This window comes from Panulirus ornatus, chromosome 47 (assembly GCF_036320965.1).
Source record: "Panulirus ornatus isolate Po-2019 chromosome 47, ASM3632096v1, whole genome shotgun sequence".
Lineage (NCBI taxonomy): Eukaryota > Metazoa > Arthropoda > Malacostraca > Decapoda > Palinuridae > Panulirus > Panulirus ornatus.
Genome location: NC_092270.1, coordinates 22,892,996 through 22,905,875, shown reverse-complemented (window position 1 = coordinate 22,905,875; position 12,880 = coordinate 22,892,996). Strand labels below are relative to the sequence as shown.

The 12,880-nt window shown below is 38.7% G+C and overlaps 1 protein-coding gene across 1 annotated transcript in view; it reads right to left on the bottom strand.

Annotated features, from left to right (window-relative positions):
* The window catches only part of LOC139763691 (liprin-beta-1-like), a 41,743-nt gene extending 29,191 nt beyond the window's left edge, over window positions 1-12,552 (bottom strand). The window contains exons 1-3 of the mRNA XM_071690010.1: window positions 12,495-12,552; window positions 5,988-6,305; window positions 2,029-2,132 (exon numbers count right to left, since the gene is read on the bottom strand). Of these exons, the coding sequence (XP_071546111.1) occupies window positions 2,029-2,132; window positions 5,988-6,072 (189 nt within the window). The 5' untranslated portion in view covers window positions 6,073-6,305; window positions 12,495-12,552. The remainder of the gene's footprint in view (window positions 1-2,028; window positions 2,133-5,987; window positions 6,306-12,494) is intronic.
* Between the last annotated feature and the right edge of the window lie 328 nt (window positions 12,553-12,880).

Genomic DNA, 12,880 nt, shown 5'->3' with positions numbered 1-12,880 from the left:
ACTTGCCCCTCTCTCCAACTCTTGCATTCACCTACCTAACAACCCCATCCATAAACAAATTAAACACCCATGGAGACATCATGCACCCCTGCCGAAAGCCAACGTTCACTGGGAACCAATCACTTTCCTCTTTTCCTACTCGTACATATACATCATCAAGCACATTCAACAAACCTTCAAAATACTCACTCCATCTCCCTCTCACTTCACCACTACTTGTTATTACCTCCCCATTTGCCCCCTTCACCAATGTTCCCATTTGTTGTCTTGCCTTATGCACTTTATCTAACCTCCTTCCAAAACATCTTTTCATCCTCCCTAATATTTGATGATACTCTCTCACCCCAACCCTCATTTGCCTTCTTTTTCACCTTTTGCACCTTTCTCTTGACCTCCTGCCTCTTTCTTTTATACATCTCCCAGTCATTTGCACTACTTCTCTGCAAAAATCGTCCAAACACTTCTCTCTTCTCTTTCACTAACAATCTTACTTCTTCATCCCTCCACTACTACCCTTTCTAATCCTCCCACCTTTCTCATGCCACAAGCATCTTTTGTGCAAGCCATCACTGCTTCCCTAAATACATCCCATTCCTCCCCCACTCCCCTTACATCATTTGCTCTCACTTATTTTGCCATTCTTCACTCAATCTCTCCTGGTACTTACTCACACAACTCTCCTTTCCAAACTTACTTACTCTCACCATTCTCTTCATCCCAACATTCTCTCTTCTTTTCTGAAAACCTCTACAAAACTTCAACTTCGCCTCCACAAGATGATTATCAGACATCCCTCCAGCTGCCCCTCTCAGCACATTAACATACAAAAGTCTCTCTTTCACACACCTATCAATTAACATGAAATCCAATTATGCTCTCTGGCCATCTCTCCTACTTACATATGTATACTTATATATCTCTCTCTTTTTAAACCAGGTACTCCCAATCACCAGTCCTTTTTTCAGCACACAAATCTACAAGCTCTTCATCATTTCCATTTACAACACTGAACAACTCATGTACACCAATTGTACCTTCAACTGCCACATTACTCACATTAATCACCTATCACTATAGCCTGGTCTCGCGCATCAAAGCTGCTAATGCATTCACTCAGCTGCTCCCAAAACACTTGCCTCTCATGATCTTTCTTCTCATGACCAGGTCCATAGGAACCAATGTTCACCCATCCCACTTTCAATTTTACCCATATGAATCTAATTTACTTTCTTACACTCTATCACACACTCCCACAACTCCTGCTTCAGGGGTAGTGCTACTCATTCCTTTGCTCTTGTCCACTCACCAACCCCTGACTTTACTCCCAAGACCTTCCCAAACCACTCAGAGTCAAAATATCTAGGTTCCTTTCCTTAAACATACTATCTCTCCTTTTTTCTCATCTTGGGTACATCCACACACATTTAGACACATTTATGCTCATATACATACATATATACATACACATGCAAAGACATATACATGTATACACAAGTACATATTCATATTTGCTTGCCTTCATCCATTCCTGGTGCTATCCCGCCCCGCAGGAAACAGCATCACTACCCCCTGCTTCAGCGTGGTAGCGCCACATTCATTCACACTCAGTCTCTAGCTGTCATGTGTAAGGCACCAAAACCACAGCTCCCTATCCACATGCAAGCCCAATAGACCTTTCCATGGTTATCCAGATGTTTCACATGCCATGGAAAACAGCATTACTGCATAGAGAAATTGCATATAAGTGTAAGAAAACTATAACACTGGTGTAGTAAAAGCACACACTTTGTGTCATATCAGGAGGGATGTATTGTAAAGCTGGTAGAGTTGGCCATGGCAACAACCTTGATTCACCATAAAAAAACATTCATTTGTGAGATGCAACACACATGTGAGTACAGATCTACCCATGTGAGTACAGATCTACCATACTGCCTTATAGACTATGTGCTTTAAAAAAAAAAAAATTCATTTGGCACTTAATGATGCTTTATTGCAAGAAGATTCATAAACCAGCATGAAAATTACCTGTGGTGTCTGTACTGCTTGCCGTAACTTCTCTGCTAACTCTGCTACTGAAAGAGTGGGTGACACACTGCGGTCAGGAATGCTTGCTAACTCCAGCTGTGTACCTGGCAGACAAAGGAAAAAGTGTATCTATTGTGTAAATACATCTCTCCCTCTTTATCCCTGGGAATAGGGTAGAAAGAATACAGCCCATGTGTTCCCTACATGCTGAAGAAGGCAACTAAGCTGGAAGGGAACAAGAGGCTGAAAATCCTCATTTCCTTTATTACTTTCCAAAAGAAAGAACAGAGCAAGGAGTGAGGATGCTTCTCTCTAATGCTCTGTCATCTGTTGTTAATGCTACCTCGTTCATCCACAAAATGGTGAATACCTAGTTTAAAAAAGAGAGATATACATAAGTATACATATGTGAGAAGGAGAGGTGTAAGGTGGGTTGATTGAGTAATGAAAGGGCAATAGAGACATGTGGAAATAAAAAGAGTATGTTTGAGAGAGCAGAAGAGGGTGTTGAAATGGTTTGGACATATGGAGAGAATGAGTGAGGAAAGATTGACAAAGAGGATGTATGTGTCAGAGGTGGAGGGAACAAGGCAAAGCTGGAGACCAACTTGGAGGTGGAAGGAAGGAGTGAAAAAGATTTTGAGCAATCAGGGCTTGGACATAATATTGGGTGAGAAGCATGCAAGGAATAGAGTGAATTGGAACGATGTGGTATACCAGGGTTGATGTGCTGTCGATGGACTAAACCAGGGTATGTGAAGAGTCTGGGATAAACCATGGAAAGGTCTGTGGGGCCTGGATGTGGATAGGGAGCTGTGGTTTCGGTGCATTACACAAGACAGCTAGAGAATGAGTGTGAACAAATGTGGCCTTGTCTGTTTTCCTGGCGCTACCTCGATGAAGTGTGAGGTAGCGATGCTATTTCCTGTGGGGCGGGGTAGTAACAGGAGTGGACGAAGGAAAGCAAGTATGAATATGTACATGTGTATATATGTATATGTCTCTGTATGTGTATGTTGATATGTATATGTATGTATATGTGTGTGTATGGTCGTTTATGTGTATATGAATGGATGGGCCACTTTTTGTCTGTTTCCTAACGCTATCTAGCTGATGCTGAAAACTGGGATTACGTATAATAAATAAATAAAATTCCTGCATTAGTGAGGTCCCATTAAGAACAGAAGACTGAGCCTTAGGGGAAAAATTCTCACTTGGCCCCTTTACTGTTCCTTCTTTTGGAAAAGTAAAAACTGGAGGGGAGGACTTCCAGCCCCTCCCATAGTTGCCTCCATGACACGCAGGGAACATGGAGATAGAATTCTTTCTTCCCTATCCTACACATATATGTATAACTGTTTGTCGATTCCTACATTAACGAGGTAGTACCAGAAACAAATGAAAAGGCCTCATTCATTCCTATCCATTTTCTAGCTGTCATGTGTGCATTATTGCACTGAAACCATAACCCCTATTCAAAACCAGGCTTCACAGACCTTTCCATGGTTTCACCATTTGCTTCATATGCCTTGCTTCAGTCCAATGACAGCACATTGTTCCCTGTAAGCCACATCACTTAAATTCACTCTATTCCATGCCCAACTTTCACCATGCTACATGCTCAAGCCCTGAGCACTCAAAATCTTTTTCACTCCATCCTTCCATCAGCATTTTGGTCTCCCCTTCCTCCTTGTCCCCTTATATCTTCTTTGTCAACCTCTCCTCACTCATGTTCTCCATATGTCCAAAGCATTTTGGCACACCCTCAGCTCTCTCAAACATACTCTTCTTATCAAACCATCAATAAATGCTATGTAATAAATAAAACAAAACAAAAGGATGGTAAGACTTGAACAAACCAAATGACAGCAGCAGCATGTAACATATCTTGATAGGGTGCAATCCATGAGAATTGTGAGCTCTTAGTGGCTTGAAGTGAGTGGGCAGTTCTTGATTAGCTGAGGAAAGATCTGAATAACAAGCGAGCAACTGCAATCATCCAGGGGTCATTCATAAAGAGTGAGAGAAGGTTGGTGTCTCCTCACCTTTATCATAAGGGTTGGAAATGAATTTCTTGGGATTATATCTCATGCTCGTGAGTTTGACCTCAAAGGGCAACAAAGACTGTGACAGATCTAAACTGAAGGTATCTAAATATTCATATCATCACAGCTTTATAAAATCTTGGAAACATAAGAGAATGAATAAAGCTATTTCTAGAGTTAACACATCTCTGCAATAGATTCTTTTGCCATCTCATGTAACAAAGGCACTTAAATCCCTACAACTCCTTTATTCATACCTCAATTTTCATATACTTACATAATAACTACAATTTTGTTTTACTATGATTCAGTGTGGTTTTTAGCTGCCTTTAGCTTTTTTCTAGGATTTTTTTTTCTGTGTGTGATCACTAATTGTGCATTACAAGGAAAAGTTTTACACTCCTGTTGCCCTTTTCTTAACCCTGTATATCCCTACAACTCCTTTGTTCATATCTCAGTTTTCATATACTTACATAATAACTACAATTTTAAGTTTTACTATGATTCAGTATGGTTTTTAACTGCCTTTAGCTTTTTTCCAGGATCTTTTTTTCTGTGTGCGATCACTAACTGTGCATTACAAGGAAGAGTTTTACACTCCTGTTGCCCTTTTCTTAACCTTGTATATATGTACCATGTCTTTTCTCCAATGTATGTACACATACACAGACACCATCCTAAGTTAGGTACCCATTTATCAACCAGTCCTATGGAGAGGAAAAGCACCTGGGTTGGGTGCGGCTCAACTGCTCCACCCAGGATTCAAACCTATGTAAGCCTGACCCTGAGTAAGCCCATACAGAGTCATGCATAGGCAGCAACCTATCTATCTATCTGTATCTCTGATGCCCACTATCTTTGGGACCTCCCTCGAGGGGGTATCCACAGCAAAAGGTCTCCATAACTGGTGAATTCCAGTTCTGTTTCTTAGCCTTTATTGCCTCACACTTAACAGGCCACTGGCATAGGACAACTTTAGCATAGTGTTTCCAGAGGCGCCTAGCTAATGTTCCTACCGAATATTTCTACCTAATGTTCCAACCACTTCTACCTAATGCTCACACCTAAATGTTCCTACCTTCTATTTCTACCAAACACTCTTTTCAAATGTACCTACCTACTACTTCTATCGCTCCTATCATTTTGCCAACTGACTGGGTTTTATGGACAAAGCACTCACTGTGAGAAAATCTAGAGTTACAAAGAACAAGTTGTGAGAATTATGTGTTGTCAAATGCTAGAGTAACAAGGAGATATTGCATTCTATGGACAGAATGCCAACAGTCCACATGTGGGTGAGGCAGAAAGAAAAGACAGGTACCTGAGTCAGAGGAATGCAACTTGACAACCAATGATTTGCCGGCTCACTATACGGCTGTCTCTAACCCTCTTGGTACACAGGTGGGTAGTACTAGTAATATATGTCTCTAGTTAGAGGCTGCCTACCAACTATTACCTAACACATGGGTAAGAACCTTAACCACTATACCAATGAGGCCCATGTGTGTGTACATGTATTTGCTCATTGGTACACCGCATCTTATAAAAAAATGACATCATATCTAAAAAGCGGGATACCAAATATTACAACATAAAGTTATAAACAACACGATATAACATTAATTGAAAAAAGATTACAATTGTAGCTTCACACATAAGTGAAAAGCAACAACTGCAAATTGCAACTTTTGTCTCTCCTTATTTCTTTACACCTGATATGGCTGCAGAAAGGGACTACACCTACTGAGTTTCAGTGAAAGTTCAAAGTTAATCTTTTTTCTAATGTCTCCCTCAGGAGATGTGAGTAAAATACCAATGAAAAAAATATTCCACAGGTATCAATCAACATGATTATTCAGAGTTCATCTGCAAATTGAATATAATGCAAATGCATCCCTCAGAATATTCTATTACCTGCTATAATACCATCCATCTGTTGTAAAGCAGCCTCCAGCATTTTGGAGGCTTCCACGTTTGGGGGAAGAAGCTGAGCACTCATCACTTGACCATTGAGTAATTCACTTCAACTGCAACACTTTTGTTTTGTGTAGTTACCACTACCAAAACTATTTCAATCTTAAAATTTCTCTCCAGGCATATATAAGCTGTCCTTATATTTCCAGTCTAACACTATATTTTCTTTTAAACAAGCCTCAGTTTGAGCACCTTGCTCATGATTCACATTGTTCAAAATCTTGCTTGCATCAACCCATAACTTGCTCCCAACATAATCTGAAATATATTAATGCTATAAGTAACAGACATACTACTTCAGTAAGTCCTCAAATACTAGTTTTTGACATTATAACATGTGTTTACCAATATATCAAAGCACAGCATCATCCACTGATCAGTTTTGCTAAAAGAAAATTACTAGTTAATGGAAAAAATTAAAGCAAATTATAGTATAAGGATTACATACATATGTGGTCAACACCATACAACAAGAGACCATGAAAAATGTCAATTATGAATTAATAAAAAGTATGTTTTTTAAGATGAGACCCCACACTTGCACTCACCTGTTGTAGCTACTCTTCCAGCTATAGAATTGATACCAGCCAAATAAAAACAAATGATTAAAAATACCATATGCATGAGAAAAGTTTACTATTATGTGACTCTTGAGGGCATTCTCAAAAATCTGCATAACAGTGTCTCTGTAACTGTTTCGAGCAACCAACCACATCATTACACCAGCATACACTCCATTCCTTCTCTCCAGGCACCTCAGTCTTTAACCCCAGAAGTCATTAGAGGGTGACCCACCTTCCACAGGATGCTGTCTTAACAAATCAGTCCACAAGTAAGGGGGTTCCAAATATGAGAAAATTCCCTGATGTTTCAACTGTGGAGGGAAAAAATCTCCAGGTCAATTTTCTCCCTAAGATGACGATCAAGGAAAAGCTTTAGTTAAAGCAATGGCATCCACAAAGAGGACCACTTGCCTCCCCTAGAAAATGAAAAGCTAACATATATTTCGTTATCTACTCACATTTCTTAAGCAAACCACAAAAATGTTAATCACATCAAATCCCACAGTGAGCTTTCCACACCACAATTCCCTTTGCCTCTAATGGAATCACTTTGAGGGGTTGCCCCACAGATTTTGGCTTTGTCCCCCTGGAAATCCCCCAGACACCCATGAGTTAAAGTCCTATGATGGCTAAATTTTCCCAGAGCTAACAGCATATCTTCTTGCACACAGAAAGCATCCAGGTAAATATCTATCAGCAAAAGTTCTCCTGGACCTCTAAAAACCCTGTTGCCTGATCCTTTTACAGGGCATGAATGCAACAAAGGCCTAACCTGTGGAATATTTTCCTAAAACATGTCCTTTACATTAAATCCCTCATTGGCTAATTTCAATAGTTCTTTCAATCAGCAGTGAAATCTTTACCCCTAATCATGGGACAAAAGACAAGGAAATAACAAGTATCTAGGTCATAACATAATGGAAACCCCATTCTAATGGACTACAATGCCTGATGAACAGCAAATGGATGCAGAGAAGAGGAAGCGAGTCCCAACAATATTATATTAATGCGAGGCATGGGCTATAAAAAAAGGTTATGCAGAGGAGGGTGGATGTGTTGGGAATAAAACGTATAAGGACAATATAGATGTGAGCTGGTTTGATTAAGTAATGAAAGGGTAAAAGAGATGTGTGGTTCCATAAAGTGTGATTGAGAGAGCTTAAAAGGTTTGGACATAAGGAAAAAATGAGTGAGAAAAGGTTGACAAAGAGGGTATATGTATAAGAGGAGGGAACAAGGAGCATAGGGAGACCAAATTGGAGATGGAAGGATGGAGAGAAAAAGATTTTGAGCAATCAGGGCCTGAACATGCATAAGGATGAAAGGCATGCATGGGATAAAGTGAACTGGAATGATGTGGTATACAGGGGTCGATGTACCAGCAATGGGCTCAACCAGTACGTGTGAAACATCCAGGATAAACCATGGAAAGTTCTGTGGGGCCTGGTTGTAAATTGGAAGCAGCAGTTTCTATGCATGAAACAGGACAGCAAAAGAATGGATGTGAGCAGATGCAGCCTTTCTTCATCTGTTCCTGACATTACCTCACTAAAGCGGGAAATGACAATCAAGCATGAAAAAAATTTTTACAGACATATGAACTCATCCTAAATCAACAGAACCATACATGAATACCTCACCTAACCTCACATAAGGGCTGAGATTTACATTCATTATAGGCTTTTTTTTTTTCATTTAACCCAAAATCCCACCCTCTATGTTGGGTGCTCATTTAACATCCCAAAATCCAAGTCTCTATGTTAAGTCTATGAAGTGCAAGGATTCTAACGTACCACTTCCATCAAATTAATCAATTATAACACAACTGTCCATTTTGTAAAAATTACCTATCCAGGAAACTGAGTCATTTACAGTAAAATCAGGTAATACCACACACTTATGGAAAATCAGCAAGACCTATAAAAACCTCACCTATGGTTTCTAGCAGTCAAGATTTATTCTAATGCTTAATGCTCTAGTCAAAATATACCAGGAGTCAAAACAAAACATACCAGTCACATCCTGAAAATAAAGTCAACATAGCACCAGATTTCAACAAACAGACAACAGCATGTATCCAAGTAATCCCCTACAAGAGGCAAATATAATGCTGGAATTATTTTTCTTATTATACTTTGTTGCTGTCTCCTACATTAGCGAGGTAGCGCAAGGAAACAGACGAAAGAACGGCCCAACTCACCCATATACACATGAATATACATAAATGCTCACACACACACACACATATACTTACCTATACATTTCAACATATACATACACAGACATATACATATATACACAAGTACATATTCATACATGCTGCATTCATCTATTCCTGCCGCCACCCTGCCACACATGAAATGGCATCCCCCTCCCCCCGCATGCATGCGAGGTAGCGCTAGGAAAAGACAACAAAGGCCACATTCGTTCACACTCAGTCTCTAACTGTCATGCATAATGCACCAAAACCACAGCTCCCTTTCCAAATCCAGGCCCCACAAAACCTTCTACGGTTTACCCTAGATGCTTCACATGCCCTTGTTAAATCCATTGACAGCACGTCGACCCCAATATACCACATCATTCCAATTCACTCTATTCCTTACACGCCTTTCACCCTCCTGTATGTTCAGGCCCCAATTGCTCAAAATCTTTTTCACTCCATCCATCTACTTCCAATTTGGTCTCCTACTTCTCCTAGTTCCCTCCACCTCTGACACACATATCCTCTTTGCCAATCTTTCCTCACTCATTCTCTTCATAAGACCAAACCATCTCAATACACCCTCTTCTGCTCTCTCAACCACACTATTTCTATTACCACACATTTCTCTTACCCTTTCATTACTTACTTGATCAAACCACCTCACACCACATATTGTCCTCAAACATCTTACTTCCAACACATCCACCCTCCTCAGCAAAACCCTATCTATAGCCCATGCCTCATAACCATATAACATTGTTGGATCCACTTTTCCTTCAAACATGCCCATTTTTGCTCTCCAAGATAACGTTATCGCCTTCCACACATTCTTCAACGCTCCCAGAACCTTCGCCCCCTCCCCCACCCACTGACTCACTTCCACTTCCATGGTTCCATCTGCTGCTAAATCCACTCCCAGATATCTACTTCACTTCCTCCAGTTTTTCACCTTTCAAACTTACCTTCCAATTAACTTGTCCCTCAACCCTAATGAACCTAATAACCTTGCTCTCATTAACATTTACTCTCAGCTTTCTTCTTTTACACACTTTACTAAACTTAGTCACCAACTTCTGCAGTTTCTCACCCGAATCAGCCACCAGCGCTGTATCTTCAGCGAACAACAACTGACTCACTTCCCAAGCCCCTCTCATCCACAACAGATTGCATTCTTGACCCTCTCTCCAAAACTTTTGCATTCACCTCCCTAACCACCCCATCCATAAACAAATCAAACAACCATGGAGACATCACGCACCCCTGCCACAAACCTGCATTCACTGGGAACCAATCACTTTCCTCTCTTCCTACTCATAAATATGCCTTACATCCTCGATAAAAACTTTTCACTGCTTCTAGCAACTTATCTCCCACACCATATACTCATAATACCTTCCACAAATCATCTCTATCAACTCTATCATATGCCTTCTCCAGATTCATAAATGCTACATACAAATCCATATGTTTTTCTAAGTATTTCTCACATACGTTCTTCAAAGCAAACATCTGATCCACACATCCTCTACCACTTCTGAAACCACACTGCTCTTACCCAATCTGATGCTCTGTACATGCCTTTACCCTCTCAATCAATACCCTCCCATATAATTTCCCAGGAATACTCAACAAACATATATCCCTGTAATTTGAACACTCACCTTTATTCCCTTTGCCTTTGTACAATGACACTATGCATGCATTCCACAAACACTCAGGCACTTCACCATGAACCATACATACAATGAATATTACATTCTCTAAACACTGTGTTGGTACTGCAGAACACAATCAGTCAACAGTTGAATCTTGCACAGATGCCGAAATATATGGTAAATTTTCAGTTGGTGGAAGCACGTTTTCTTATGTGTATTCTACTTCTAAGAAATCATTGTTTTAACTGGAAAAAGCAACTTACAAGACTTTTAAAACTGATAAGTAACTCATTAGAAGTAGAGTTATGAGGGACAGAGATAATGTGAGGTTGAAAATAATGAAAATAGAATATGAATCATGGTAATGTATAAATTGTACAATGAACACACATAGGCAAAACTTTTCTGCTAGTGGGTGCAATGAAAAGCACGTGTGAGATAGATTTATATATGAAATTTATTGTTTGTAATATATGAAACCTATTATTAGTAGTTTACAGCATATGCTAAAAGTATCATGATGAAAACAATTCATAAACTTATAGAGAGATGTGATAACTAGTTATCTAGGAGTCAACATCTCTTTACATAAATCTTGATGTTATTTAGATATAATATAATACTTTTGGAAACTGACTTACTGCTCATATTCATATAAGGACAGACGAATTTATAACATAATGTGCTACAATTGATCTGATCATACAGTAGGATTAAGTGCTCGTCTCTTGGTGGCAACAATGGGAAATCAATGTTATTACATTGATTGATATTGATTTCATTACCCCCATGACAATGAAATCCAGAATATTATACATGATGTTATTTTTGATGTATTTTCTTGACTCTCATTAAGGATGAAATGTGCGAATGGTGTGATTTTACTAGCTTAGAACTTTCAGTACAATTTTTAGACCATGAAGCCTTAGATTAGTTTACTTTGGAGCAGGATTTGATTAACTGTATGCCCGTATAGTGGTGCAGAAATCGCTTCAATAAGGTAGACACCTCACTTTTGTTATGAAAGGCCAATGTACCAATTCTTGATGAAAAAAAATTATACAACCATCAATAAGGGAAGTTTCTTGATATTTTGCTTGAACATTATCAATGCAGTATAATATAAAACAAATGAAACACCACGAAATCCGAATGTGCCAGTTTTTTGCCGTAAGGATGATTACATTTCTAATGGCCTTTGTCTTACTTTATAAAATTGTGTCATGACACCAAAAACATCCTTTGTGTCAGCTTTATAGTAACTAGATTTCAATGAGTGTTAATTATGTATCTGCTACACTCTCAACTGTTAGTTTTAAGTAATTTTACCCTAAAAATTTCCCTCTAATTCTAATTCTCACTTTACAAGCTCGTATAACTAATATAGTAGAAGGTGCTACACCTACATTTCCATACTGTATTTTCAATATAAACATTATAAGGAACCCATTGGTACATTTTCATTAAAAACATCAACCTAAACACGTGCGTCTGTAAACTGAAGTACAAATATTCACGGCACTAACAATGAATAATATAATCATTCTTATTCAATTTGCTATGCTATGACACGAGATGCAAAGGTAAACCAGACTTTTACCTTACTTTTCTTCAAAACGAAAGGCAATAAATCCATATATAATAAGGCGCAAAAAACGTAAACAATTACCTAGTAATGGCCGTACATCACATTAATCTGCGGATTGACTGATTATCAAATTGGAATCATGTTTCAAAACTAAATTATTATCTCATAAATAACAAAACAGTCACGTAAAATACACTTGAAACGATAGCTACTTCACGTCCGTGCCCATAATGAAAAGAAAAGAGGAATGAATATCTTCAATAACATTGAAGAATTGGAACAGTAAGAGCTCACCCGTCACACTGAGTTTATATATATAAATGACGCCTGATTTTCTACCATACACAAACTGCACGAAACATATGCTACAATAAAACAAGCAAAGAGGATACACTTAAAAACGCACAATCTACGACTACTTTGCACAGTACTTACTACAAATATTTGTTAAAAGTTTTGAAGTGATCACTACAGTACACCGGAAGCGATTTGTAAACAAAGATTTCTTAATAACATTTGAATTATGATCTTTTCTACACTTCTGAGGAGACTTTCTAATTTTTATTGATATTATGCAGGTATAATGCTAATAAAGTTAACAACGTGTCTTTTTTATACTAATTTTTATCATAAAATATCTCTGAAAATATACTTATTATTAAGAAAGGAGTAACAACTGTTGCTCTCATCGTTCAGATCCAGCTGATGCCGGCAGAGACTTTTTGACAAAATTGTCTTTTGTTGACTGTGTTTGGAACATCAAAACTGTTCGGTTGAAATAAACAGCATAATTATTTCCCGTTCATCACTGTGCTGAATGA